A 27418-nucleotide genomic window follows, 5' to 3' on the forward strand; every position below is an offset into this window, starting at 1 on the left:
GTGAGCAGGTAAGAGGCAGGCAGCACGAGTGTGCACGCGCTGCCTTGCTCACGCGAGGTGCGCTGGCAGCACCGTCGCTGCATTGCCACCTCTGAGTGCGCAGGTGCCTGGTGGAGAAGCGACGGTGTGAGGCATTGGAGGACAGCATCATGTCTGCCGTCGCCTCCTAACCTTTCGCCCTCAGGTGTGGACCCTAAGCCAGTGTTGAAGTACGATTCAACCGCCAGCCCGTACACGGAAGGTGCGCGCGCGTGCGTGTGTGTGGTTGTCTTATCCTGTCCTCCACCTCGGGTAGTAGCCTGTCTTGGGACGGCCCTGGATCGTGGGAAGGGGCACACCAATAAGACGGCTGTGGGACAGGGATCCAGCAGCGGTCCTCAATACCGGCCGCCAGCAGCAGCAGCAGCAGCAGCAGCGATGATGATGATAATGATGAGACTGGCAGCAGCTGAGGCTATCTTTCTTCTCTCTGCCGTTTCTTTGAGCGGCCTCCAACGCTCCTCCTGCAAGGTGTCTATTCTTCGGCGTCCTCCGGCTTTGCCGTTGCTAACAATGCAATGCTGCTGTCGCTCCTGCGCACTGGAGAAAAGGAGACCCGGGGAGCTGGGCAACTGGGAGGAGGAGGGCAAGAAAGGGGAAGGGGGGGGGGAAAGAAAGAAAGAAAGAAAGAAAGGGAGGGGGAGAGAGAGGATCCTGCTGCCGCCGCTTATCAACACCGGCTCAGCCAGCGGAGGGCACGCCGGGCCGTTTGCTTGCCAGCCGCGCAGCTGAGCTTTTCCTCCGGGGAAGGGGAGGCCGGGGGAGGAGGACGGAGGCGGGCGCGCGGCTGCGGAGCTCCTCTTGCTCGGCGCCTCCTCGAGAGGTGAGTGCGCGCGCGCGCGGGGAGCCCTGGTGGATGAGGACGCGGCTGCTGCTGCTCGCTTCAGCTAATCGGGAGTAGGGGACGGTTTCACCTTCCGGGCAAAGCGTCGCCTTTAAGAGAAAAATATATGCTAAAGTATAGTAACGCAATTTCTCCTCCCTGTAACCGGCTGTTTTGGAAGGAAGAGCAAGGCAGCGGCGGCGCTGCAACTGCCACGCACGAAAAGTCCACTTCACTCGGCCGGCTCGTTCAGCGGGGCCTTTGCGCCAAGAACGAAGGTTTTTGTTTTTTAATTTTTCCGTCTGGGTTGCCGGGGCAACCTCAAGCAGCGGCGCTCCGCCGGCGGCGGCGCTAAATGCGTTGACCACGGCGGTCGAGGGGGCCTTAAAGCCGCCTGAAGGCGCTTAGTCGCGTCTCCCTCTCCTTGGCGAGGAGCACTGAAACGGCTGTGTGTGTGAGTGCGCTTCTAGGTAAACCTATTTGGGATTGGGGCCTTTGAGTTTCTTAAGTAGGTGTCCTTGCTGGCTGGAGAATGCTGGGAGTTGTAGTCCAACATGTCTGGAAGGGAGCCGGGTTGGCGAAGGCTGCTGTAAAAGGGCGGATTTTGGCAGGAGTCCTCTGGCCTGTTGAGGGGGAGAGAAAAACGGCATTTCCACTTCTGCACCTGTTTTAGAGGTACAAGGTCTGCGCCTCCTTTGCATTTAGTCACCCTATTATCTGTAGTCCCAGGGACCTCTCTGTAAGGGGGAAAATAAAGATTGCAGAGTAGTGGGAGTAGAATCCTTTGGGGAGGGGGTGAAACCCACAAGCTGATTAGGCAAGGAGTTGTTTCACTCTGAAGCCTTTTAGGCTGAATCTACACATAGCGGTTATACTGTTATCAGAACTATTGGTACACATGACACCAATGGGCAATGGAGAATTCTGCTGCTTTTCAGGAGTAGTGGTTGGTGGCTTGCAACTGCAGGCTAAGAGGGAAGTTGCCTTTGTTATCGGAGCTATTATGTTTCTGTCATTATCAGCTTGGGGTGCAGAAATAAGCAGGTGATGCTTTTCACATTGTGGAGGTGGCCATTATCACCTGTGTGTTCATTGTATCTTATCTGTTTTGAGAAGTGGAATGTCCTTCTTCTATTGTGGCCTAGGGCTGTGTGTATGGGGTTCCATGGCAATCTTTAATCCAGGGGCACTGATCAGATAAAGAGTCTGTTAGCTTCAGGAAATTGCTGCCTCATGTGCCTTCAGCTCATGTTCTGGGAAATTTGGGTGGGTAGGGAGGGAGATATACTTTATGGATGTTTCCCAGAGATTTCCAAACAAGCTGTAAAACTAATTGAAGGCTTAACATTAGTTTTTCCTGAAAAACCATTTTGATTTTGATACTGCCAGTTAACCCTGCTGAAAAAGAATCAGCATGGCTTCTGTAAAGGTATTATATGTCCTCCTGTCTCACTAACCTTTTAGAGTTCTTTGAGCGTGTCGGTAGGCACGTGGACAGGGGTGATCTGGTAGACATTGTTTACTTGGACTTCCAAAATGCTTTTGACAAAGTCCCTCACCAAAGATTCCTGAGCAAACTTAGCAGTCATGGAGAGTTCCTCTTATGAATCACGAACTGGTTAAAGAACAGAAAGCAGAGAGTAGAAATAAATAATAAATTCTCCCAATAGAGGGATGTAAACAGTGAAGTCCCACAGGGGTCTGTATTGGGACCACTGCTGTTCAACTTGTTCATAAACGATCTAGAATTAGGAGTGAGCAGTTAAGTGGCCAAGTTTACTGCTGACACCAAATTATTTAGGATGGTCAAAACAAAATGGGATTGCAAGGAGCTCCAAAATGATCTCTCTAAACTGGGAGAATGGGCATCAAAATGGCAAATGTGGTTCAGTGTAAGCAAGTATAAAGTGATGCACATTGGGGCAAAAAATCCCGTCTTCAAGTATAACCTGATGGGAGTTGAGCTAATACTGATTGATCAGGGATCATCCCACCAATCAGTTTCATGGGAGATCAGGACAGATGAAAGGAAATATTTCTTCACAGAGCGCATAGTCAAACTATGGAATTTGTTACCACAAGATATAGTGATGCTCCCCCCCCCCAGGGGGGGCGTGGCTTTAAAAGGAGATTTGACTAATTCTTGGAGGAGAAGGCTATCAATGGCTACTAGTCTTGATGGCTGTATGCTACCTCCGATATCAGAGGCAGTGTACCTATGTACATTAGTTGCTGAGGAACACAAGTGGGAGGGTGCTGTTGCACTCATGCCCTACTTGTGGGCTTCCCACAGGCAGTTAGTTGGCCATTGTGTGAACAGAATGCTGGATAGATAGGTGTTTGGTCCAGCATGGCTCTTACATTTTCAGATAAAGACTAGCTACTATTTACATTGAAAACTTTAGTCTTATTTTTGCTAATTGTACTTGTTCTGCATACTTGCAGTACAATGTTACACATGTTTACTTAGAAGTATTCACACTGTGTTCAGTGGACTTTAGTAAGTGTGTTTAGGATTGCAGCCTTAATTGCTTAAGCAGGCAGCATTTAAGACCTAAATGAAATGAGGATGCTGTGCTTACTTCTAAGGCTTCTGTTGCTATCCATTCTCCATAAATCTAATTTGGTTTCTCTTCAGTAGTTATCAGTGGAACTGAGGTGGTAATGGCTACTGACATCTTCTTGTTGTCACTGGAGTCCCTGAGGACTCAGAGTTTCCTGTTCTGAGGTGTGGATATATCTTTCAAGCGTGCAGGGGAAAGTAGACAGGAATCAAAAGTTATGGAACACAGGCAAAACTTTATGGTGTTCCAATATACCACTTCACGTACATCTGATATTTAGTTTAGGGTTTAACTAGAATGTATGCAAGGCATGGGAGTTAAGCTGCTTTTGTGTCTTTGTCCCCTCATCATTGCAGTGTCTAAGTAAGCCATCCATGTAAACAAGCCTACAAAAGTTACTGACAAGCAAACATTTTACTAACCTGTTAAGAGCCTAGGCTTTTTTCACACGGAGCTTTTATCCTGCGATTGAGATTGCTCCTTCACAGAAGTTTGCGGGCTCTTTACAATGACACCCGGGTCCCTCCAGGGTGTCTCTTGCACTAAATGCCCTTTGTTCCATTTTTAAATAGATGCAGATACTGAGCTATCAAATTACCCCGTTGTGGTTGTGTTCCGCTTGAGTTTCCTCTGTGAAAAGAGAAAAAGCGGCAAGAAGAGGAGCAAGATCAATGAAAGATAATGGAAGACTCCGATACGGGGAGAAGGAGTGGGGGGGAAAGAAGCTGATGAAAAAAGGGAGTTGAAGCAGAAAGCCCTGTTTTAAATGCAGGATTTTAGACTGGTGTAGAGATGCCCCTAGTAGCCTGTGTTTTCATGCTGACTGTGAAGGAGGGGGCTTCCCCTCCTCTGTGGGCAGCATGAAAAGACAGTCTCGCAGCCTCTTAGCAGGCTAATAAAAAAAAGTTTACTTCTGCTAAGTGGACTGGTAGAGGAGGGATGGATCACTCTGTCCCTCTTTCACCCTCCCGCTGTATTACTGTGCTAGTTATGGGAAAAGAGACTTCCCCTCCTCCACAGGCAGAACAAAAACCAAGCTGGCTGGCTGGGAGAGAGAGATCCATACCTTCTCCACCAGCCTGCTCACTCACCTACATGGAATTCCTGATTGCCTATAGCAGGGGTGCAGAACTGTTTTAAACAATCCAGCCCCCTCACGCACTCACTGTGAGCTGGATGACATCAGGGGCTTGGTCCCACCCCCTGATGTCACTCCCCCTTTCCCCCCTTTTTTTCTTCATGCTAGAAGGAGGCAGGAAATTGTGCTTCCTCCAAGCACTGAGAAACTGCACCCCTCTCCACCTGCTATTTCTGATCTAAGATTGGGGTTGAGGGGCAGCAAGAGTTGTGGCTTGCCCGTGCACAGGAAAGAACACTCGCTCTCCCCCCATGTTTGTGTCCTGCCACCCAGGCTGCCCCACATCCCCGCTGCTGTCTGTGATCTCAGGGGCACTGGGACTCATCTGTGCAGGAAAGAGCGGCCACTCTCTGCAGTGTGGGTGAGTCAGGCCTGGCTGTCTGGAATCCCCACTGCTATGTCTGTGTCAGCAGCGGAACCCATGCTTTATTCGCCATCTGATATCGGAGATAGCAACGGGAATGCCCTCCTATGGGTACCAAGTGAGTTGTTAAACAAAAGTAAGCTGAGGTAAACAACGTGCGTGATGTGATGGCATCATACTGTGCATTGCTCCATTCCGATAGCCAAGAGCTTCTGAGGTTGGGCAGCAAACACTGCAATGATGTCACGGTAGTTATGAGGAAGGGGGGATGAAGCATGGAGTGGTGGCAATACCTTGTCTCTGGTAATAATGCCTAAGCCCTTAGAGTACCAGTAATCAATTGTGGGAATTTTGACAAAAGCTAGGCATTATATAAGGGAAATAATAATGAAATAGGGTATTACTGTGTCAAGACAATTTTGTGGGGAAACCATTGTGCATCCCTTTTGGGATAAAATTAGTCCGAAGTGACCTTTCTACACATGCAGAAACAGATGCATTTGTGGTTCACTGCACACACCAGTCAGCCCATGATCAGCTGACCCACATATTGAATTGAGAGACATTTGAAAAATGGGTCAACTCAATGTGAGTTGCCTGGCAATCTCGATACAATGAGAACCATTAAAGAGAACAGTCTCCTGCTTGTAAACAGCTTATAGATTGATTTCAACTCTGATTCCAAAAGGTCAAAATGGTTGTGTGAATCAGCTGCTACACTTGAATTATATAGGAAATATAGTTTTCCTCTTTTTAAAAAAGGAGTATTGTATTAGCCAGTTTGGGATAATTCTTTGAATGGGATTGAATGTGGACTGGGGTGGCCAACTTGTGGCCCTCCAGATGTTTTGGCTTATAACTCCCACCATTCCTTGCCAGTCGCTATGCTAGCTAGGGCTGATTGGAGTTGTAGGCCAAAACATCCAGAGAGACACAAGTTGCCTGCCCCGATGAAGAGCTTGGTAAATGTCTTCGAGCTTTATCAGCTTTGGTTAAAATTGCATGTATACCAAACGCTGACACTTTCATCTTACAGATGCTCCAGGTAGTTGATTACATTAAACATTAATAAGTGCTCTGTTTCCAATTATTGTCTTGCTTTGTTCCATCCCCTCCCTACAAGGACATTTCCTGGAGAAGGTGTCCTTTAGGGGGTGCTTTGTATTTGCATGGTCCCATAGAGAAGTTATCGCCCAATAAACTAGCCATTTCTTATAATCTTTTTTTGATAATACTAGCTCTCCTGCTAAATGAGGCAGGAATTGTAATGCACACTATCATTTTATACCCTGGAGTTCAGCAATTATAAACATTTATCATCCATGTAGTAGTTTGAAGGGAGGACAGAGTCCCTGTCATAAGCAAGATGTCAACATTCTGCATGAGGAAACACAGTGGATCCCTGTCACAACCTGTAAGCCACAGGGTGGAACAACAATCCCCCAGCACCTTCTGGGAATTTCCTTACAGGAAGGACTGGAGCCACTGAAAAACTGCTTCCTGGTCCCACGCTGGTACGGTGATTCAGAAAGATACCATGATTGGTATATAAAGCTGTTGAGACTGTACCTTTTGCACTCGCCTGTTTGTCTTCCAGTGTGGGTCATCCAAGGTGGTTTCAGAGCTGAATGGATCTATGTTCAGTCAGAAATACTTGGAGTTGTGACACCACTACATGCTCTAATCCCTTGCCCAATAATTGTAGATTTGAAACTGGGTGATAATTGTCTAGGGTCCAGAGGAGGAGGGTTCTTACCACGGCACCTCCTCTGTCTTATACAGGCATTATCCACCTCTGACAATCATATATACAGACACAACTTGACCGAGTTAACTAGGGTAGGAATCCAGAGTTCAGGGGATTGGTCTTAGTCCTCCAGCTGTCTGCATTCTCAGACTGAACAAGCTGAAAGATATCCATAACTTTACCAACTAGTACAATAGCTGCAGCCATTTCTGACTCTCTTGTAACTGTGGCACTGAAGTCTGAATAAATGTGGGCAATTTTATCAGCAAAATGTGTTGCAAATTGTTCGTGGTAGTCTAGCAAAGGAGTATGCAGCTATCCATCCAGGACAGATTGTAAGAGGCCCCTCAGTCACCATTTGGAAGAGCTCAGCAATGCTGCAGGTCCAGTGGTGGTATGCATTTTTCACAACTATCATTGCCAAAGAGTAGGCCTTAATGTAAATGCTAGCCTGTTCTCTGTCAATGAGCCTTCCACCATGAGTCTTCTGCCACTTGCACTGAAGCCATCAACTCAACCGTTTCATTGCACTTCATCTCCACTGTATATCAAGGAGCTGAACGGGCTCTACAGTTTGGCTCAAAATATCTAGGAGTGATCATATTGATTGCCTGGGTCATTTCCCCATTTCAGAGATAGACTAGAGCACTGTCAGCACTGACAGCCTTATGGGTGGTACAGTTCCTCTGCCTTATTTTCATACTAAGAACAGCTTCACGTGTTCAAATTCTGTGTGTGTAGCTGATGTTAAAGGAGCAAGAGTAAGACGAGTAGAAGTACAACAGGCTGAGCAATCCTGCATGTGAACAATCCTGCACAGAACACAGTACACTACTATGGAGGCTGCCTGTTCCCGGCAGCAAGTAGTGGACAACCGAGGCAAAGTAAGGAAATGTCAGGAGATGACACATCAAGCAGAGCTGGGGGTGGTCAATAACCTCCTGACTCATTACTTATAAGGATGCTTTAATTCCTGTTCCTGTCAAAATTAAATAAGTTAGAATTCCCTGATATCTCAGCTTGAAAGGCTTATTTATCTTAGTAATCATTATAGCTTTTCTCCGTGTTTCCTGGGTGATAACTAGGACGTTTTAATTCACATACCCCAAAATGATACTTAATGTCATGTTTGACCATAACTTTCATTGGCTTGTGCGGATATTTGAAAAAGGCAGACAAAAGCCATGTTCTTTTTCCTTGCACTTGTGATCCTGCTTGGCATCAAACATCTAAGAGTGCAAAAATATTGCCTGCTTTACTCTCATACCCCACTCTGTTCCCCCCTTTGAAGCCCATCTCATGTTGCCATGTCTTTGTGAACCATAATACATGTTTTTGAAATTTATGGTCAAACAACAATGAAATTGCTTGAAGTTATATAAAAAGAATTCCAAACATTTGTGAGCAGGTTGATGTCCTTATTATGTCAGAAACCTTTTCCATCACAGTCTACTTTATATGGAATAAATGTAGACACTCCTGGCTTTTTATTAACTCTTGGGAATAAAGCAGCATGAACTTTTGTAAAAGTTTAAATTCATGGGCCACTTGCTTGGTGTGGGTTTTAAAGACACTTTAATTTGTGTGCACTATGGTTCTGAATATACTTTTAAAAAACGTATTATACTTCCTGTGAAAAATAATGTTATACTCCCTGTGAAACAGCATTGACGGTACACTTAAAAATACAACTAAAATAATTTTACAGCACAATCCTAAACATGTCTACTCAGACATAGGTCCTACTGAGTTCAGTGAGACGTACTCCCAGGTAAGTGTATATAGGATTGCAGCCTCAGTTTCTTCTCCTCCTCTCTTCACTCTACATTTAAAACTTTCCTGGGACGTGGCTGAGAAAATAAAATAGCTATCGTCTGCATAAGTTTCAGGAATAGCATAATTCAGGCAAAGAATTTTTGAAAAGAGAATAGCATTTTGTTTGCACTAAGTGTATTTCTTTCTTCCTCTTTCACACACAAATAATAGAGGAATATTTTCATTTCCCAACAAATCACCTTCGCTGTAGCTCCTAGTAGTTTTGAAAGACTGGAATTGCTTGGTGCTGTTGTTTCACGGGATGTGCTGTGCCTGTGGGATTGTAGCTTTAATCTGGTTGTAATGTCCTTCCTGGGGTGGAATGTGCTTTTCAAGTCAGCGTACCCTTTCCAGGGCAGTGTTTGCTCACCGCTGTGTGGTAGATCAAAGCAGCTGGAATCAAATATCCTACACGGCAATGCCTAGCTTTATTAAGACGGTAATTGCTGGTCGTGCTGACACTATCAATAGTAAGCATTAGAGTGCAACCCTGAAGATATTGCCTCTGAGAACTTCCAGGTTTTTAAAGTGCTGGCATATAGTGCAAAAAGCTCATATTAGGACAGCAGCCACTGTCATCTGCTCTGCAGCTTAATATATGATTAGGATGACCTAATAAAATGATAAAGGTGACGGGGGCAATGGATGATGAAGGCTGCATACATATGGTATAAATGAGCAGAGTGACCACCTTATCTCCCAGGCAACAGCCCTTCTGAGAAGGAAAAATAAATCAAGCTCCCAATGCTTGATGTTGGCTCTGCTTTCTCTTTGCTAGCTCTAGTTAGGGTGGGTTCTAGACATGCATTAGAATGAGATGGCAGACTCCTGTGGAGTAGTAGGAAATGTGCTACTTTTGGTGGGGGACACCATTTTTTGAATACTTCCCTACAAAACAATGCAATCTGCCCATCTGTAGATTGAAATGGTTTAATCCATTTTGCCATTTCATTGTGCTGCATCATAATTTAGATCAAGCCTCAGGTATGTGGAACAGAGTGGTAGTGAAGAGCTTCCTATTGTATTTCTGATATCGATTGCATTGAAGTATTTTTATTTAAAATGTATCAGTTTTGCTGAGAGCTGGTTGTCTAGCCTCTGGTCACATGGTGAACTGAGCCTTAGGGCTGGCTTACACTTAGGGCTTTTCTACATGAGGCTTTTAACCCGCCGCTTTACCAAGGCTTCTGCTTCCAGATCCTTTGTGGGATTAAGATCGTCTCCTTTACACATGTTTTTCTTAGGGATTGTCCACCAGCGGAATGGAAACTACTAGCAGAATGGATTTCCCTTCCCCCTGCAGCTCCCTGCATAGCCCCAACTCTTCAGTGGGTTAGGGGACTCACTGGAGCAAATTTGGTGTGTGTGTGGGGGGGGCAAGTTTGGAGTAGAAGAACAAGCGAAAATCCTGTTGTGTGCAACGTTGTCTTTAACCCACATATATATCACTTGAATGTTCTACATATTGAGGCTTGAGCTCTTTTCAGACGTTCTTTGCACTTACCATGAACAGGCAATATGCTAGCAAGCTATGCCCCTGACCTACATCTGTGCATTGTAAGGTCTGAAAAATTCCCACACGTATACATGGGAGGACTTTCTCCATGCGCTACCAAACCCTTGAAAAGCCCTGGGGGCAAATCTGTATAACAGTTCAGATCTAACAGAGTATACTACTTAAGTTAGATATTGAAGGGTTACATACATTTGCCGTGATGAAGAGCTGCCCTGGAAATGCATAAGGCACTTCTCATTGTTTCAAAAAACTTCTGACTTTACCCGAGTGTTTGTTCTGGGCTGTTCACATGTTTGTACCAAGCTTTAGTGTGTTTCTACAATGGCTCATAAATCTAGGGAAACAAGAGGTGAGTAATGCTGCCCTTACCATTTGGGAAGATGATACAATTATTTTAGCTACTTCGGCATGGGATGAACTTTGAAGCGTTCCCCCTGCAGTAAATAATGGTAGAATTCTTCCCTAAATCTGGAAACATAACCATTTTGGAATTTCCAGAGCAGGTACATTATAGATGATTTCTTAACATACTGATGCTTAGTGAAGTGCATTTTCTGTAAATTTTTGAATTGGAAAAAATCCAGAAAAAAAAAATCCTATTCAAATTAGGTTATTTTTTTTCTGGAATCCCCCCCCCCCCGAAAATTAGGTTAATTTGCATGGAATTAAGTTGCATTGAAAATTTCAGGATGCATTGGAAGATTTTCAGATGCTCTAAAGAGATCTGATTTACCATGCTTACTTTACTTGTATTTAGTAAATAAAGCTAAAAAAGGAATCCCATACTAATTTTTGGTCCCAGTACATCACAAGTATTTGACCTGAAATATTTGAAGGGGGAGGGATTAAAGCTCACTTAATGATTTAAATATTATGTTATGTAGACATTCTATTTGAATACTTGTAAAAAAATTAAAGGCAGTAGAAGGTACTTTCCTTGCATTGTTTAAATTTCAGGGGGGAAAAAACGAAGATACTAAAAGGTGACACAGTGACCCTATTTGGACATAATGGCAGCAATTCATGGATTAATTAACCCATGAACTGTGAGGACATGCGTGAGCCACTCCATTTTCCACCAGCAACCTATGAATGCAGCATTTGTAGGTTGTTTCTGTGATGTTCAAACCCAGGCACTTAGGGTTGTTCATGGGTTAAACAACCCCAAGTTAATCAAGAACAAACTATGGGTTAACTTGGGGGTTTAAGCTACAGACAACCCCAAGTGTCTGGGTTCAGATGTCACGGTAACAACCTAGGGATGCACAAAAGTGACTTGAAACCAGAAGTGGCTCGTGTGTCTGCAATTTGTGTATTAAATAACCCACAAATTGCCGTCGGAAGCCACCATTATGTTCAAACAGGGCCACTAATAAAGAACTGTGCATGATATGCTGACAACCACTCATCTATTTCAATTGAGTTCAACTCTCTTCCCCTGAGGTTGTTGGGGCACCTTCAGTTTTGTTGACACTACTTCTTAATCCCATTTCACACTGAGACATATATGTATTTCAGTAACATATGTATTCTTTTGCATACTTGCTAGGAATAATTGCCTGACAATTTTGAAACTGCCATACTTGTCTAATATTGTATTTGCAATTGGCATCCATTTATTTTTTACTAAGAAACTTACAAAATTGATTTTTTTCTGTGGAAAAATAAAGCACTGGAAAATTTTCTACCCCACATCGCTGTTGGTGGTGAAAGACGTCCGTTCTGGAACGTGGAAAACAAAGGTAGCTGGAAAGATTGTTTCACCTCCACATGAAGTGAAACTTCAAAATAACACCAGCAGATGTACCATGATTAGTAGGGCTCATGTGGGAACAATTACTGATAGACTTGCATCATCTTGCTTCGGCTTTATCTTTTCCTCCTTATTGTACAGTTTTCCTAAAGTAGATCAGAACATGACTCAGTTCAAACCCCCCTAAGGGCACAATCCTATGCATATTTAGACAGAAAAAATGTCCAATTCCTGGCTGGGGCATGCTGGGAGTTGTAGGACTTTTTTCTGTCCAAACATGTATAAGATTGAGACCTTAATTATTTTTTCATGGCCTTTTAGGCCCATTTCTTGGATCTTGAGTGCACAGATATAGGCTGCAACATGAACTGGAAAAAAGTATCCAGAAAATGGGTTTTGTGGCAATCCCTTGTGGGCTATATAGTCTCAGCGTTTGTTTTTTTTGGTATTTTTTTAGGTAGCCAATAAGTAACTCTCCAGTCCTTGGCTTATAAGTTTTCCGCAGAATTTCCTGCACTTTTTTGCTAGGGTGCATTTAAAAGAACAGCCCTAAAATCTAGTTTTGTACGCAGTGTAAGAGTTTTTGAAACTATAACTTCCTTGCTTTCTGCCCAGTTTGGGCCCCAGTGGGTTTAACATGATTAGAAGAGATCTGCAATATACTGAAATAATTTGTCAGAGCAAAATGGAAAAGATGCAGAATAGATAGTCCAAAATGTGTATAATGTGTCGAATAAATCTTGTTTTTCAAATCCTGTTTAAGGAAAAAATATGTCCTAGAGTCCTGAGGCTAGGTCTTTCAACTGCTTCTTATACACCATAATTTTATCCATTTAGCCTGCTCTCAGAAACTGTGCAGCAATCAGACAATGAACTGCTTTCCACATGTGACTTTCTGTGCTCTATTAGTTCCCTTCCATAAGTGCATGTAGCGTAGTATTACTTAGTATAGCTCTTTTCCATCCAATTGTTGCAGCTGATCTGTGCCATTAATAAGGGGCACCTGTTCCATTAAAAGGGGGCACCATCTCGCCTGATTATTTTTGTAATGGTGCTGACGTTCTTTATGGAGGGAACAGAAGCTTTCAATTCTAACTCTTGTTTTCTTTTTTTCTCTAGCTGGAATGCGTGCTGCTTTCCCTGTGTGTTTTTAAGCAGCAATAAGGGCAAAGCTGAAGGATGCCGTCTGAGGTGTGCCTCAGGTATAGTTCATGGGAGCTGTCCCAGACAGTTTTCATTGGGTGTGTATTCATGTACTGAATGCTAGCCTAGAGGACGGCAGCGTGACAAACTGCATACATAAATATTGCATCAAAAGGACTGTACCGAGTCCTGTCTGTGAGGATTTACTTTTGCAGCTGTGATGGTCTTCCATGATTTTTCACTGTAACTTTTCCCCATAGAAACATTTACATAGACAATATTTGTTCCTGCTGTGTTTTCTGAGCTCATTTGCATGCTAATCATACTGACACACAAAAAATCTGTCTTCCTGTTAATTAGCAGCATTGTGTTGATCCTCCTGGATTGGCCACCAGATTGCCATCTAAACTTTGGGTCCAAGTTGTTTTTGTTGTGGGTGATGAACAATAAAGGAGAAAGAACCGTGAGATTCCCCCTCCTGCAAAACTGATTTGATTAAGGTCATTAATTTTGTTGTGAAAGTTACCGTGAAGGGCATAATGCATAAAATAGGGAGAGGTCATTTTTACATGATAATTGTTCTCTATGTTTTACATATTTCTACATATTTCATATGTGATTGTAAGCTTGCTTTGCGTGCGTGTGTGTGTGTGTGCGTGCGTGCATGTGTGAGAGAGAGATGTGAACTCCAGCCCCCAAATTCACAGAACTAGGCTCAGATTTCAATCTTAAGGAATTTTCGCCTGACCCTTGAGCCTGGCAGCCTGCAACATATCCTATCACAACACTTGTGTTTGTGTGTTAACATGCTAGGAAGCAGAAGAGCAATTTCCTTTAAATGGGTGTTTCAGAGTAGGTTTTGCATCTGTAATGTCCCTGATAGCCTTGATAGTGTGGTCACTGAACTTGAGCCGGACATCTTAGAGAGTGAAGTCAAGTGGGCCTTAGGAAGCATTAGTAACAACAAAGCTAGTGGAGATGACAGTATTCCAGCTGAGCTATTTAAAATCCTAAAAGATGATGCTGTTAAAGTGCTGCACTCAATATGCCAACACATTTGGAACACTCAACAGTGGCCACAAGACTGGAAAAGGTCAGTTTACATTCCAGTTCCAAAGAAGGGCAATGCCAAAGAGTGTTCAAACTACCATACAATTGCGCTCATTTCACATGCCAGCAAGGTGATGCTCAAAATCCTACAAGCTAGGCTTCAGCAGCATGTGAACCGAGAACTACCGGAAGTACAAGCTGGGTTTCGAAGAGGCAGAGGAACTAGAGATCAAATCGCCAACATTCGCTGGATCATGGAGAAAGCAAGAGAATTCCAGACAAACGTCTATTTCTGCTTCATTGACTACGCTAAAGCCTTTGATTGTGTGGATCACAACAAACTGTGGCAAATTCTTAAAGTGATGGGAGTACCAGACCACCTTACCTGTCTCCTGAGAAACCTGTATGAGTGTCAAGAAGCAACAGTAAGAACCGGACATGGAACAACCGATTGGTTCAAAATTGGGAAAGGAGTATGACAAGGCTGTATATTGTCACCCTGCTTATTTAATTTATATGCAGAGTACATCATGAGAAACGCCGGGTTGGATGAATCACAGGTCGGAATTAAGATTGACGGGAGAATTATCAACAACCTCCGATATGCAGATGATACCACCCTAATGGCAGAAAGGGAAGAGGATCTAAAGAGCCTTTTGTTGAGGGTGAAAGTGGAGAGTGCAAAAGCTGGTTTGAAACTCAACATTAAAAAAAACTAAGATCATGTCATCTGGCCCCATCCCTTCCTGGCATATAGAAGGGGAAGAAATGGAAGCAGTGACAGATTTTACTTTCTTGGGCTCCAAGATCACCGCAGACGGTGTAATGAATATGAACTTGAGCACACTCCGGGAGAGAGCGGAGGACAGGAAGGCCTGGAGTGCTATGGTCCATGGGGTCACGAAGAGTCGAACACGACTTAACGACTGAACCACAAACCAATTAGAACAGGTTTCCCCAACCTGGTGCCCTCCAGATGTAGCTCCCATTATCCCCAGTCAGCAAGACCATTGTTCACGAATGGCTGGAGAAGATGGGATTTGTAGACCAGCACATCAGGTTGGGGAATGCTGGACTAGAGAAATGCAAAATGTGGCTTTGGCATTAACATGCTGTTAGTTTGTAGTGAAATATTTGTGCGTGTGTGTGTATTTAAATCATCTTATCTAGCTTATGCGTATTTATGTTTCAGCCAAAGGTGTTGACAGGAATTGGCAATGGTAATTTAACAGATTATCAGAAGAAGCCAGTACTATATTTAGAAAGATATTCCAGTACTTTAACACTTCAACCCATCTGTGTTTGTGGAGGATATACCTGATGCCCAAGGATTACCAGAACATGTGAAACCTTTTCCTAAAACCATGCCACTGTGTGAATTTTCCTACAGTAGGTGGCCAAATGTTTCAGGCCCTTTACCCCCCTTTTTATTTAAGAATTTTGGTAAAATAGTTAATGGAAGCAGTTAGACTATAAAGTGAGCCCTAGTGAAAACAAAAACATACACCACTGCACACCCCACATATTGGGGTCTAAATAACTCCAGATACACAATAGCAACTTTGCATGCATACAATAATTAAGATAAAAGTTGTTAAGCTTTCAAGATTTATTTATTTTTCCTCACACCTCCGTGGGATTTTTAGTTGGGGGGAGGAACAAATCAAGTAAGGTATCTGAAGTTATGCTCATTAACAGACTCCAAATACTATATCTCCATGTCTGTACTTTAAAATAATAATCCTTAAGCAAATTTCATATATTTGACATGTATTTTGGAATAATTGCCAAATACATAGCACTGTTTGTGTTTGTTTTTTAACTGTGATTTAATTGCAGGTCTGCTTGACCACCATAACAAATGTATAAAGTGCCTTTTCTAAGTGTAGGAGAATTAAACTGAAAGTGTGGTCCCAAAAGCTCCTGGAAAAGCTGATAGCCCTGAGCATGAATACTTGGAGAGAAGTCCCATCAAAATTAATGAGGCTTACTTCTAAGTAAAATTGTGTAGGGTTGCATAACTTGTTGGCTATTCACTGTTAGCCAAGAACTGGATTCTGCTTTTGCTCTCGAACATCAATTACAATGTTAGCTATATTCCTTTAGGGATATGATCCTGATGGAAACATTTGAGCATTTGTAGCGATTGTTGTGTTCTCCTTTTGTAAGTCATTTGGGTGGGTGGTTTTATTTTCTGATTAGATCAGCAGAGCATCTGTCAACCTATTTGGGAATATTCATTTTGTTTATGTATCTACAGGTCTCCCTAAACCCAGAGTTTAGCTGGTAACAACATTTCCTTATTTATTTTATTTATTTAAAACATTTGTATTCTGCCCTATATCATTAAGATCTCAGGGTGGCGTACAGATAAAATCAATTTAAACAGGATAAAACAATAAATAATTTAAACAGCTAAAAGCATATCAAACCATTAAACAAGTTAATACTAATTAAAAATCTAAAACAATATAACAGTTAAAACAGTGTGCAACTTTAGGGAATACATTTAGCCCTCAAAGCCTAAAAGCCGTGTTTTAACTTGGTGCTGACATGAAACCAATGTACATGCCAATCAGGCCTCCAAGGGGAGGGCTTTCCACAACCGGGGTGCCACAGCAGAGAAGGCCCTCTTGCACATCCCACCATAGTGTATGTCTCTCACTGGTGGGGTGCAGAGGAGGGCCCCTCCAACATATCTCAGTCCTCGGACAGGCATATATAGGGAGAGGAGCTCCCTCAAATATCGAGGTCCCAAGCCACTTAGGGCTTTAAATGTCATCACCAGAACCTTGAATTCTGACAGGAAGCAGCCAGTGCAATTCCTTTAAAACTGGCGTTATATGATCTTTATGAGATGTTCCGGTCAACAGTCTAGCCACTGCATTTTGCACTAGCTGCAACTTCCGAGTCTCATCTTCAAGGGCAGCCCCACATAAAGTGCATTGCAGTAGTCTAATCGGGAAGTTACCAGTGCATGCACTACTGTGGCTAGGTTATACCTGTCCAGGAAAGGCCGTAACTGGAGGATCAGCCGAAGCTGGCCCCAAGTACTCTGGGCCACGGAGTCTCCCTGGGGCTTCAGTGACAGGAATGGATCTAGGAGTACTCCCAAGCTACGCACCTGCTCCTTCAGGGGGAGTGCAACCCCATCCAGGACAGGTCACTTACCTATTCATCTTTGCAATAGCCATGTGAAGTAGGCTGCTCTACATCCATTTTACAGATGTGGGATGGAGGCTGTGGGAGGATGGCTTACCTGTTGCCAATTATAAATGAAATAATACAAAGTTCATACATATCTTTCAGTGTCTGTATTTTGATACTCCTGGATGTACTCCTTCCTTCATCTTTTACAGCATCCAAGATATGCTGACTGGTCAGAGACTTTGCCAGTCCAGCTCCCATAATGATGCTGTCTTGGCTGCTCTGAACCAACAGAGAAGTGATGGGATACTCTGTGATATAACTCTCATTGCAGAAGAGCAGAAATTCCATGCTCACAAGGCAGTCCTAGCAGCATGCAGTGACTACTTCAGAGTAAGTGAATGGAGCAATACATTTGGTAAATGAAGATGCCTTGCAGTTATGTTTTTAGGTCACTGTAAACCATTGGATTATTATAATTGTTGATGTGTATCTGTTTTTGCCAGCGTAAACAATGATCAAGATATAGCCAGATATTTCAATGGGAGAATTTTATTTTTCAGCGTGCGCTCTCTCTGTCTTACATATTGGTGGGTATTAATATATGTATTCTGTGTTACGTGTATGTAGTTGCTAACAATTGGCCTGGGCATAGGGGACCTTTCCTACATTTAAAAACAATCAATTGAACTGGGTTATTTCACACCTGTTTGAGATCGCTCTTCAATTTGCAATAAGTGCTTTTGAGATGGGAGACTCATTCTCGCGCCATCGGAATAGCTTGTTTCTTTTACTTGAACAGGTGTGTCTGTGACTCACCTGACCAAGAGAGAAAACAGCAGCTGTGTGGATAGACCCCACACTGCAACGGATGTGTACATCCCAGCTGAGTCTTCTGGGCTTCAAGAAGTATTTTATGGGTTGTGGTCTCTGAAACACCCCTCAAGCTAAATATCACAAAAGGATACCACAAAAATCTGTCTGTCTGTCTGTCTGTCTGTCTATCCACCCACCCACCCACCCACTTTGCTCAAATAGTATTAGAGAATAACAAAACTTTGCAATGATAAAACAAGCAAAACACATTACTATATACAATGCAATTAGGATGATTCAAACCCCAATAGAAATAGTGGTTAGCATATCCTTTAGTAAAATTAAAGTTCTGTTCCTCTCAACCAACAAGCAGACATCATTAAGATCTTACAGTTACCTATCTGACAGGCATGTTTGGCACAGCTTATGTAATCATGTTTGGTAGGCTTCTTGTTCTCGTTAGGATCTCTTTCCTAAACAGATCAAACCCTTGCTTTTTATCACCCCTGTGTTGATGACCTCAATCTAAGTGTTGGACCTGGTCATACTGCTACTTCTAGTTCTATTATCTAACCCTAATAGGGCTGTTTTCCAATGCAGCCAGGTTTACCATTGACTTCAGAAGCTCTTTAATGAAGGTATCCATCCTAAGCCAAGCAGCTTTTCGCTTTGATGGAGGTAGTTAACCAACTCACTTGTGGTAATTCTCTTTGCCCCTTTTCCAAGAATACTTATCAGTATTCACAGTTAGCTTATAGCATACATAGCTAATTATTCTATCAGTAATCATTTACAGTTAGCATACACAGATTTTTATGAATAGTGCTACTATGAAATACAATGAATTCTTATCAACAAGACATGTTACATTCATGCTTTGTGACACTTTGGCTGGCATCAAAGGAACATAGGAACATTATACTGAGTCAGAGCCTTGCTCCATCTGGCCCAGTATTGTCAACTCTGACCAGGAGCAATGTCTCCCCAGGGTTTCACGCAGTAGTCTTTCCAAAACTATAAAATCTAGCATTTTACTTGGATCTTTCTCCAGCACTAAGCGGAACTCATGGGTTCCTTGCAGCAGGAAATGGAAGTAAAGAGAAATGTGCTAGTCTTCTTATATTAGCAAAGCTGGAGTTTGATTTAAGGTGATGCCTAGGTAACAAAAAAAGCTTCATTGAGTAAAAAGTCTGCTATTCTATGGGTTCCAAGTTTTCTCCTCCTGATGTTTGAGAGGTTCTGAATTATATTTTGCCCCATTACTAAGACAGAATATGAAGAATAGAGCTGTCCTGCTGTTTTGGATAGCTGAGGTGATTTTGGGGGAGGTAGAGGATATTGTTTAGAAGTTCTTCACAAGATTGAAGCCTACTATAATCGGAGGAAAGGGGGTGTTGTACTCTCCTTGAAGCATCAGGTTCAGATTTGGGGATTGCTACCACATCTGGATCTTTTCATGGATGGCCAGGTAGTGGTGGTAGTCAGGAATGCTTTTACCACACCTTCCCTCAGTCATTCATGCTCTTGTAACTTTAGGCTAGACTGTTATGCACTCTACATGTAGTTATCCTTGAAGACAGCTTGCAAGCTTCCGTTTGTTAAAAATGCATCTACCAGGGTACTAACTAGAACTGCTGGAATGGATCACATTGCACCACTCTCTCATCAGTTTCACTGGTAACAGCTCCAATCAAAGTGCTGTTTTTAACCCTTTAAAGCCCTAAATAACCAAGATCAAAATTGCCTTCTTCCAGAATTGTCTTCTTCCAGATAAGCTTGGCTGGCAGCTTCATTTTTCTTCTGAGGCCTTTCTTACGATCCTTCTGCTGTTGGATCTACAGTGGGTGGGCATCCTGGAGAGGTAGGGGTGGACGAAAGTCACTTACCTGTCCTCGAAGGACGTTCGCGGTGGGGGGGAGGCGCTTCGCTGCTCCCCCCGCGAAGTTCCGGCCGGGGGGGGAGGCTTCCCGCCTCGGCCCGGCCGAAATTCAGGCCGGGGGGGAGGCTTCCCGCCTCGCCCCGGCCGCGAACGCGAAAGTTAAAAAAAAAAACAAAAAACGCCCCCTGATAGGCTACGTGACGATTGACGTAGCCTATCACGGCTGACTTTGCAAATCTAGCTGTGATAGGCTACGTGAATCGTCACGTAGCCTATCAGGGGGTGTTTGTTTTTTTTTCTTTTATTGGAATGGCGGTGGCGGCAGCCGGTCGAAAGACCGGCTCCCGCCCCGCTCGAACACCCGCCGAACCGCCGGCCGGACCTGCCGCCGGGAGGGACATTCGGCGAAGGTAAGTCCCGTCCCGGGGGGGGGGTGCGGGGGGCGGGGGGGTTCGGAGGATTTCTCCCCGAAACTTGTTCGGGGGGCCGAACACGTTGGCGCTCGTCCCCCCGAAGTTTCGGGGAGAAATTCTCCGCCAACCCTATGGGGAGGACCTTTTCAGTTACAGTGCTCAAGATCTAGAACAGCCTTTTCCAACATGGTGTCCTCTAGATGTTTTGTACTTCAACTCCCACCAGCCCCAGCCAGTATGGTCACTGGCCAGGAATTGCAGTCCAAAACCTCTGGAGGGCACCAGGTTGGGGAAAGCTTATCTAGAATGACCTCCCAAGATGTCCCCATCACTGCTTGCTTTTAGGTGAGCTGTGAAGATAATTTTATTCCAGTGTGTGTTCTCAGAACTTTGTTACTGACAAGACTAATTACACCTGCTATTGTTTTAATGCGTTGTTCCACTCTGTTTTAGTGTGGTGTTGCTCTTAAGTTGTGGTTTGTGTTGTGACTTCATTAACTGACTACCACACTACTTTTATAGAAAGGCAGGGTGAAAATTAATAATACTACATTCTGGAAAAGTATGGAATCTTGGGTTGAGCCTTGAGGCAATGAGCTGTGATCTTGCAAACCATCTGTGCCATGCCAGAGCATTCAAATGACTAGTCATGGTGCTGGCAGAATCACCATATGTCACCTTCATCATATCATTCATCATTTTAAATGTTTGCCTGAACACAGCCTGTGCCTCAGTGCTGATCTTTCACTGACCAGCAGTGGTGTGGGAGTAGTTCTTCACAAGCTGTTCCAGAACTGTGTGCATGAAGGAATCTTGTGGGCTTGTTTGAAGGCTTTCTTGGCCAGAATGTTGCCTGGCCAGGAAAAACAGTAAGATTTGTATAGGAAGGAATCATGTCAATGATTTGTCCACTCAATTCCTTCACACCCATTACCCAAGGGAAGAACCTTTGGTCCAGGAAGTTGTAAATTCCTCCTTGAGAGAGGGAGCGGTGCTCGCCTCTTTAAAAGAGGCAGTAATCAGGCCACTCCTGAAAAAGCCTAACCTGGAACCGGAGGACATTTACAACTATAGGCCGGCGGCCAACATCCTTTTCCTGGGCACGGTGCTTGAATGGGCGGTTGCAGGACAACTCCAGGCACTCTTGAATGAAATGGATTATCTAGATCCTGGTTTTGGAACAGAAGCTGCCTTGGTTGCCCTGTGCGATGACCTCTGCTGGGAGCAGGACAGGGGGAGTATGTCCCTATTGATTCTCCTGGACGTCTCAACGACTTTCAATACCATTGACCATGGTGTCCTTCTGGATAGGTTGTCTGGGTTGGGAGTTGGAGGCACTGCACTGCAGTGGTTCCACTCCTGCTTGGATGGCCGATTTCAGAAGGTGGTGCTGGGGGATTATTGCTCTGTGCCTTGGCAATTATGCCATGGGGTTCCACAGGGCTCTATTTTATCCCCTATGCTATTCAACATCTACATGAAACCGCTGGGGGAGGTTATCCGCAGATGTGGGCTGAGGTGCCATCAATATGCGGATGACACCCAGCTCCACCTCTCTCTTTCACCAAACCCAGGTGAGACAGTGGCTGTTCTGAATCAGTGCCTGGGTACGGTAAGGGACTGGATAAAGGCCACTAAATTGAAACTCACCCCAGACAACACAGAGGTACTATTAGTGGGTGGTTTGTCTGCCTGGGTAGGTGATGTTCAAGCTGTTCTGGGAGGGTGGGGTTGCACTCCCGCTAAAGGATCAGATTCAGAGTTCTGGGGTACTCTTGGACCCAGAACTGTCACTTGAGGCACAGGTGAACGCAGTGGCACGGAGTACTTTTATCAGCTTAGGCTGGTATACCAACTACACCCTTATCTGGACAGACATGGCCTAGCTACAGTTATCCATGTTCTGATAACTTCTCATCTGGATTACTGCAATGTGTTATATGTGGGGCTGTCTTTGAGAATGGTCTGGAAACATCAGCTAGTCCAAAATAGGGCGGCAAGATTGTTAACAGGGAATGGCCTATGAGATCACATTATGCCAGTATTTTTCCAGCTTCACTGGCTACCAGTCCATTTCCAGGCCCAATTCAAAGTGCTGGTATTAACATTGAAAGCCCTTAACAGCTTGTGGCCAGGTTATCTGAAGGATCGCCTCCTCCCATATGTGCCTGCCCAGGCCCTAAGATTAGGGATGTATGAAAGTCACTTACCTTTTAACGAAATTGATTCGAGGTGGAGGGGAGGCACTCTGTCCCTCCCCTCGAAATTCTGCCCGGGGGGGAAGTGCTCTGTTCCTCCCCCCCGAAATTCTGGCCGTAGAGGAGGCGCTGTGTCCCCCCCCCGAATCCTGGCCGTCTACGCTATTTGCGTTCCCCTTATTTTTGCCGTAGTCTATGTAAATGTTTATGTAGACTAAGACGTGCCAAAATAAGGAACGCAAATGGCGGCGCCCATGGGCACCGCCATTTGCATACGCGCGTTTTTTTGTTTTTTGTTTTACTCAGCCGTGATAGGCTACGTAAAGATTTACGTAGCCTATCACGGTGTTTTTAAAAATTTAGCCGTGATAAGCTATGTAAATCTTTACGTAGCCTATCACTTGTTTTTGTTTTTGTTTTTAACTTGGAAATGGCGGCAGTGGCAGCCGGTCGGAAGACTGGCTGCCGCCGCCACTGAACCGCCGCCACAGCTGCCGCCGGAGCCGCCGCCGCTGCCAGGAAGATTTGCCGAAGGTAAGTCCCGTCCCGGGGGATGGGGCGGGGGGGTGACAGACCGTTTCGCCACCGATTTTGGGAGGCTGAATGTGCTGGCATTCGGCCTCCCCGAGATTTGTGGCGAAATTCTCTGACATCCCTACCTAAGATCATCCTCAGTGGCCTTTCTCTGTGAGCCCCTGCCAAAGGAAATGAGGTGGGTGGCTACAAGGAAGAGGGCCTTTTCTGCTGTGGCATCCCAGCTGTGGAATGAGCTTCTAGAGAAGTTCGCATGACACCTACGTTGTACTCCTTCCGGTGCCAGGTGAAGATCTTTTTATTCTTCCAGTATTTTAGCATTTTAGCTTCCTAATCTTTTCGCTTTGGTGTTTTAAATCTGTATTTTAAATCTGCATTGCTGCTAGGTTTTATTCTGGTTGTACTGTTGTATTGTGGTTTTAAGTTTTCATATTTTAAATTGTTTTATCCTGCGCTTTATGGGTTTAATTTTTGTGAGCCGCCCAGAGAGCTTCGGCTATTGGGCAGTATAGAAATGAAATTAAATCAATAAATAAAAAACCCATGAGAAAGTGCTTACCAGTAAGTGTATCAACCCCATCAGTATTATGGGGGGCTTCCATCAACATCTCTTTCCCTGCTCTTCAGGCGAAGAGATGCAATACGGTTTTGAGCCAGACTGAGAACAAGGTGATACGTGTTGCCTCTTCCTGCCATATTGGTGCTGTTTTCAGTTGAGTTGCATAGTATTTTCTAACTGTTTCTAGGAATTAAAGTTTTAGAGCATCAAAGAGTAAATGGGAGTAGATCCCATTGAACATGGTACTTAGCTCTAGATAAACACGCATAGAATTACACTCTGAATAATTAATTGAAGGTTGATCAAACAACTAATAGCCTTATAAATAATGTCAATTGAAAATGAAAAAAAAGTTTATTACTTTGATCTGCCTTTGTATTGTTTTAGTGCAGTTGCCGCCAGAATGGAACTCTAATGTTGCATCTTGGCATAGATTTCACTTAGCACATTTCTCTTTTGCTGCGTTCTCTTTTACTTTTTGCTACTTCACTGTTTTTACCTGTTTACCTTTTCCTCCTCAGTGTCCTCATCTTTGGAAATGTCTCCCTAAATCCAAGGCCCCATTCCTAATCACCCCCTTTCCCAGACTATGCGTGTTTTCTACCTCCCCAACTTCTTGTATCCCATTCAACTGAGGTCTTTGCAACAGTAGCTCTTCTATGGAGGGGGAGGAAGATGCTCTTTATCTGTTACTACTACTTTTTCACTCCTTAAGAATTCATATCCCTGGTATGATGTGGACTCCTCTCTGTTGCCACCTCCAATCTTTTATTTTAAAGTCTGGCCACTCTTTCACTTATTCTGATGGGCATGATAATGGTATTTGCTTTTTGACTCTTGTAACCTCTCTCCTGTATTGCTTCCTCTACCTTTGAGTAGCTGCTGTCTACAGTCATCCTTTCTGTGGATACCTGGCTTCACTTGCTTTTTCTCTGGTATCCTCCCTTCCTTCTTTCCCCGTTGGAGTTTTCCACATTTTGTATGGACTCCCACTCTGACCCAACTATCTCCAGATTACTTTTCCCTTCTTACCTTCTTCAATCCCAGGCGCTGTCCCACTGCTGTTACTTGTTCTGATAGACATAAGAAAAGGCTCCACAGAATGTAATCATATTTTCATGCTCACCTGGTCACTGAAACACTTTTCTGATATTGCCCCACCCCTTTCTGTTTCTCTAGCACCTTATTACTTGTCTTACTTTACCACCTTTTGGAATCTTCAGTCTGGTGACCCTTTTCTTCTTTCCTCCTGTTTTCTCTTCCCTTTGCTCGGCTGTTTTCGCCTGTAATTAATGCCTAGATATTGTGTGACTAAGCGAATCCTGAAAATATGTTGGATATATAACTGGGATACCAAACTGTGTAGGAGAAAATTCTTTGATCTAGAAGGTATGTGCAGTGAGCAGAGGGTTATCCAAATCCTGCAAGCAGTTAACAAAACAAAGGGCAAGGAATTGTACCAGCTCAACTCCAGGGGAGTGTTTCCACCAGCAATTTACTCTGAGCTGGCTGCATGTTGAGGTTGTTAGGGATACATGATGTTGTGGCCATCCAGCAGCCACACCTGGAGCTTATCAGGGAAAAACCAGATTTCCTGAGACTGCTTAAAGTCCGATTCTTTTCCTTAAGTTGGGTTCTCCCTGGTATAGTTGTTGTATGCCCCAACCCCTGCATTTAACTCAGGTATGCTAGCCCTGCCCAGGGGTATGCCTTTCACTGTGACCCCAGTCAAGGGTGTTTCCTCCCATTGTACTGAATGAGGCTTGCCCCTCAATTGACATATCAAAGCCCAATTCCTTAAATGTGATTAAATTCCTTAAATGTGATCTCGAGGCTCCAATCCACTGGCTGAGGACATAACTCCTTCACAGTTTCCTTATAGAGATCCTGTGCATTAAAATGGAGGCTGGTTTTGGTCTCTTTTCCACAACAAACCGATTAGTGTCTTCTCAGAAGTAACTCCCATTGTGGTCAATGAGGCTTGCCTTTGAATGCCCACATCAGAGCTTATAGAGATTCCCCCTCAATTGAAATGGCACACTTTAAAGCCCAATTCCTTAAGTGCGATTAAGCAATCAAGTGCAATCTCGAGGCTCGATTAATTGTCTTAGGAAGTACTTCACAGCCTCATTATAGAGATCCTGCAGGTTACAATTGGGGGCTGGTTTCTGTCTTTGTGTTTACTGGTCTCTTTCCCACAACAAACCCATTACTGTCTCTTCAGAAGTAACTCCTATTGTGGTCAATGAGGTCCTGTGGGTTAAATAGCAGGCTGGTTTCCATCTTTGTGTTCTCCCCCCCTTTTCCCAGGACAAGCATATTTGTGTCTACACGGAAGTAACTCCCATTGTGCTCAATGAGGCTTGCTCCTGAAATGCAGATGCATCTGGACTTTCAGGGGAAAGCAGGGGGGAGCCTCTCTTACTGGTTGAGCAGCCCCTGCCAGTCGTATGACGTTCACTCCCCCCAACCCCCACCAGAAAGTATGTTCTGAGAAGTGTGGAGAATCTTCTGGCCGATTCCTTTTAAAAAATCCGGTGCTCCTCCATTAGCTTCTCCTTCCGTTGTCGTGGAAACACAACCCAAGATGTCTTTCTAATACCAGATTGTTAGAAGGACCAGATATCAATGTGAACAGGTACTGCCTGTGATAGAACTACAAATCTGGCCTTAGATGCTACATTCAGTTGACTAATCCAAAAATACTTTTTTCACTCTCCTCTATGTCATTTCAGAAAAGAAAATATTATTGGAATACATTTTTATTCCTTCATGCTCTATCATTGCTTGATTGCTTTATAGTTTACTGATTAGCTTAGTAAGAAAAGTGCAAAGCTTGTCAAGTCTAAGGAATGCAAGATGAGACATACCACATGGGTTTTTTTCACGCCTTTTCCCTGCATCCCCTTTCACAAGGAATGTTTTTTGTGAAACCATGTGTATCTGAAATGTACTATTTATGCAAAGCACAATGTTTCATCGAAGATCTATAAAGGGAAGCATTTGAATTTTACCCATACTATGAAAAACATAATACCATTCATTCATAATACCATTCTGATTGAGCACAAGTATGTGAGATCTGGTTCCTTGAAGCCCAATAAATCCATCTGGGATGGGGAAGGAGTAAAATCCAATGTGTAAAAGGGCATGGTCATTTTTATAATGGTAAATACAAGAATAATAGTCTCTCTTTCTCTTACTAGCGTCAAAAAGTCGATCGATCATGTACCTCTAGCATGGCTAATCAGGGACATTTCTCTGTGTTTACATAGTGCAGAAAACTCTTAGGCTGTAATTAACAGTGGTGTCCGCAGTAACAGATAAAGGACAAAAGGAGGTCACTGAATGGATGTCACACTCCGGGTTATGAAGTCATTAAACTGTATTTGCTGCTCTCCTAGTTGTTAGCAAACCTCCTTAGAACTGTGCTTTCTATAGCACTGCATTTGGTAAAGATGGATTATAGGAGTTGAGGCTTCAGAGTATTACACAGTCTGTTTTCTACTGTTGTTCACTATTTCATACTACAAATACAAAATGACTGTGTTTTGATTCAAGCTTAAAAGGCGTAAATTTTAATCAGTAATTACCACTGCAGAACAATTGTAAATTGGTTTCATAGAGAAATTGTAATTGCTAGGATTTGTAAAGGCTTGCACCAAATTCATACTCTCAGCAGCTCCCACGTAAGTTTCTGTGGGGGTGTATGGAGCTGCCTGGAAACCTGCAAGGAGGCTGTGAGTGTATGCGCCCATGAGGTGTATATACAGCAGCTGTGATTTGCATGCCCACAATGACCCTTTTACAAGCCTTATCTCATTTGACTGAATAATGGGAGTAATAATGCTTAGCGTGTGTGTATAGTGCATTTCAAGTGTTCCAAGCATTTTATATGTACTCCGAGCACTCCTTACAAC

The 27418-nt window shown here is 43.8% G+C and overlaps 1 protein-coding gene across 9 annotated transcripts in view; it reads left to right on the plus strand.

Annotated features, from left to right (window-relative positions):
- Nucleotides 1-578: 578 nt before the first annotated feature.
- KLHL32 (kelch like family member 32) overlaps nucleotides 579-27418 on the plus strand; it is a 98712-nt gene continuing 71872 nt past the window's right edge. For 2 of the 9 annotated variants that reach the window (XM_084827157.1, XM_084827155.1), the window contains exons 1-3: nucleotides 579-862; nucleotides 12879-12961; nucleotides 17312-17492. In XM_084827157.1, the coding sequence (XP_084683283.1) occupies nucleotides 12939-12961; nucleotides 17312-17492 (204 nt within the window). In that variant the 5' untranslated portion in view covers nucleotides 579-862; nucleotides 12879-12938. Of the gene's footprint in view, nucleotides 1333-12878; nucleotides 12962-17311; nucleotides 17493-27418 lie in introns of all 9 variants that reach the window. The other 7 variants (XM_084827156.1, XM_084827154.1, XM_084827159.1 and 4 more) reach the window with 7 other exon arrangements.

Source organism: Heloderma suspectum, chromosome 1 (genome assembly GCF_057233095.1).
Source record: "Heloderma suspectum isolate Gila_16-S chromosome 1, 16-S_ref, whole genome shotgun sequence".
Taxonomy (NCBI): domain Eukaryota; kingdom Metazoa; phylum Chordata; class Lepidosauria; order Squamata; family Helodermatidae; genus Heloderma; species Heloderma suspectum.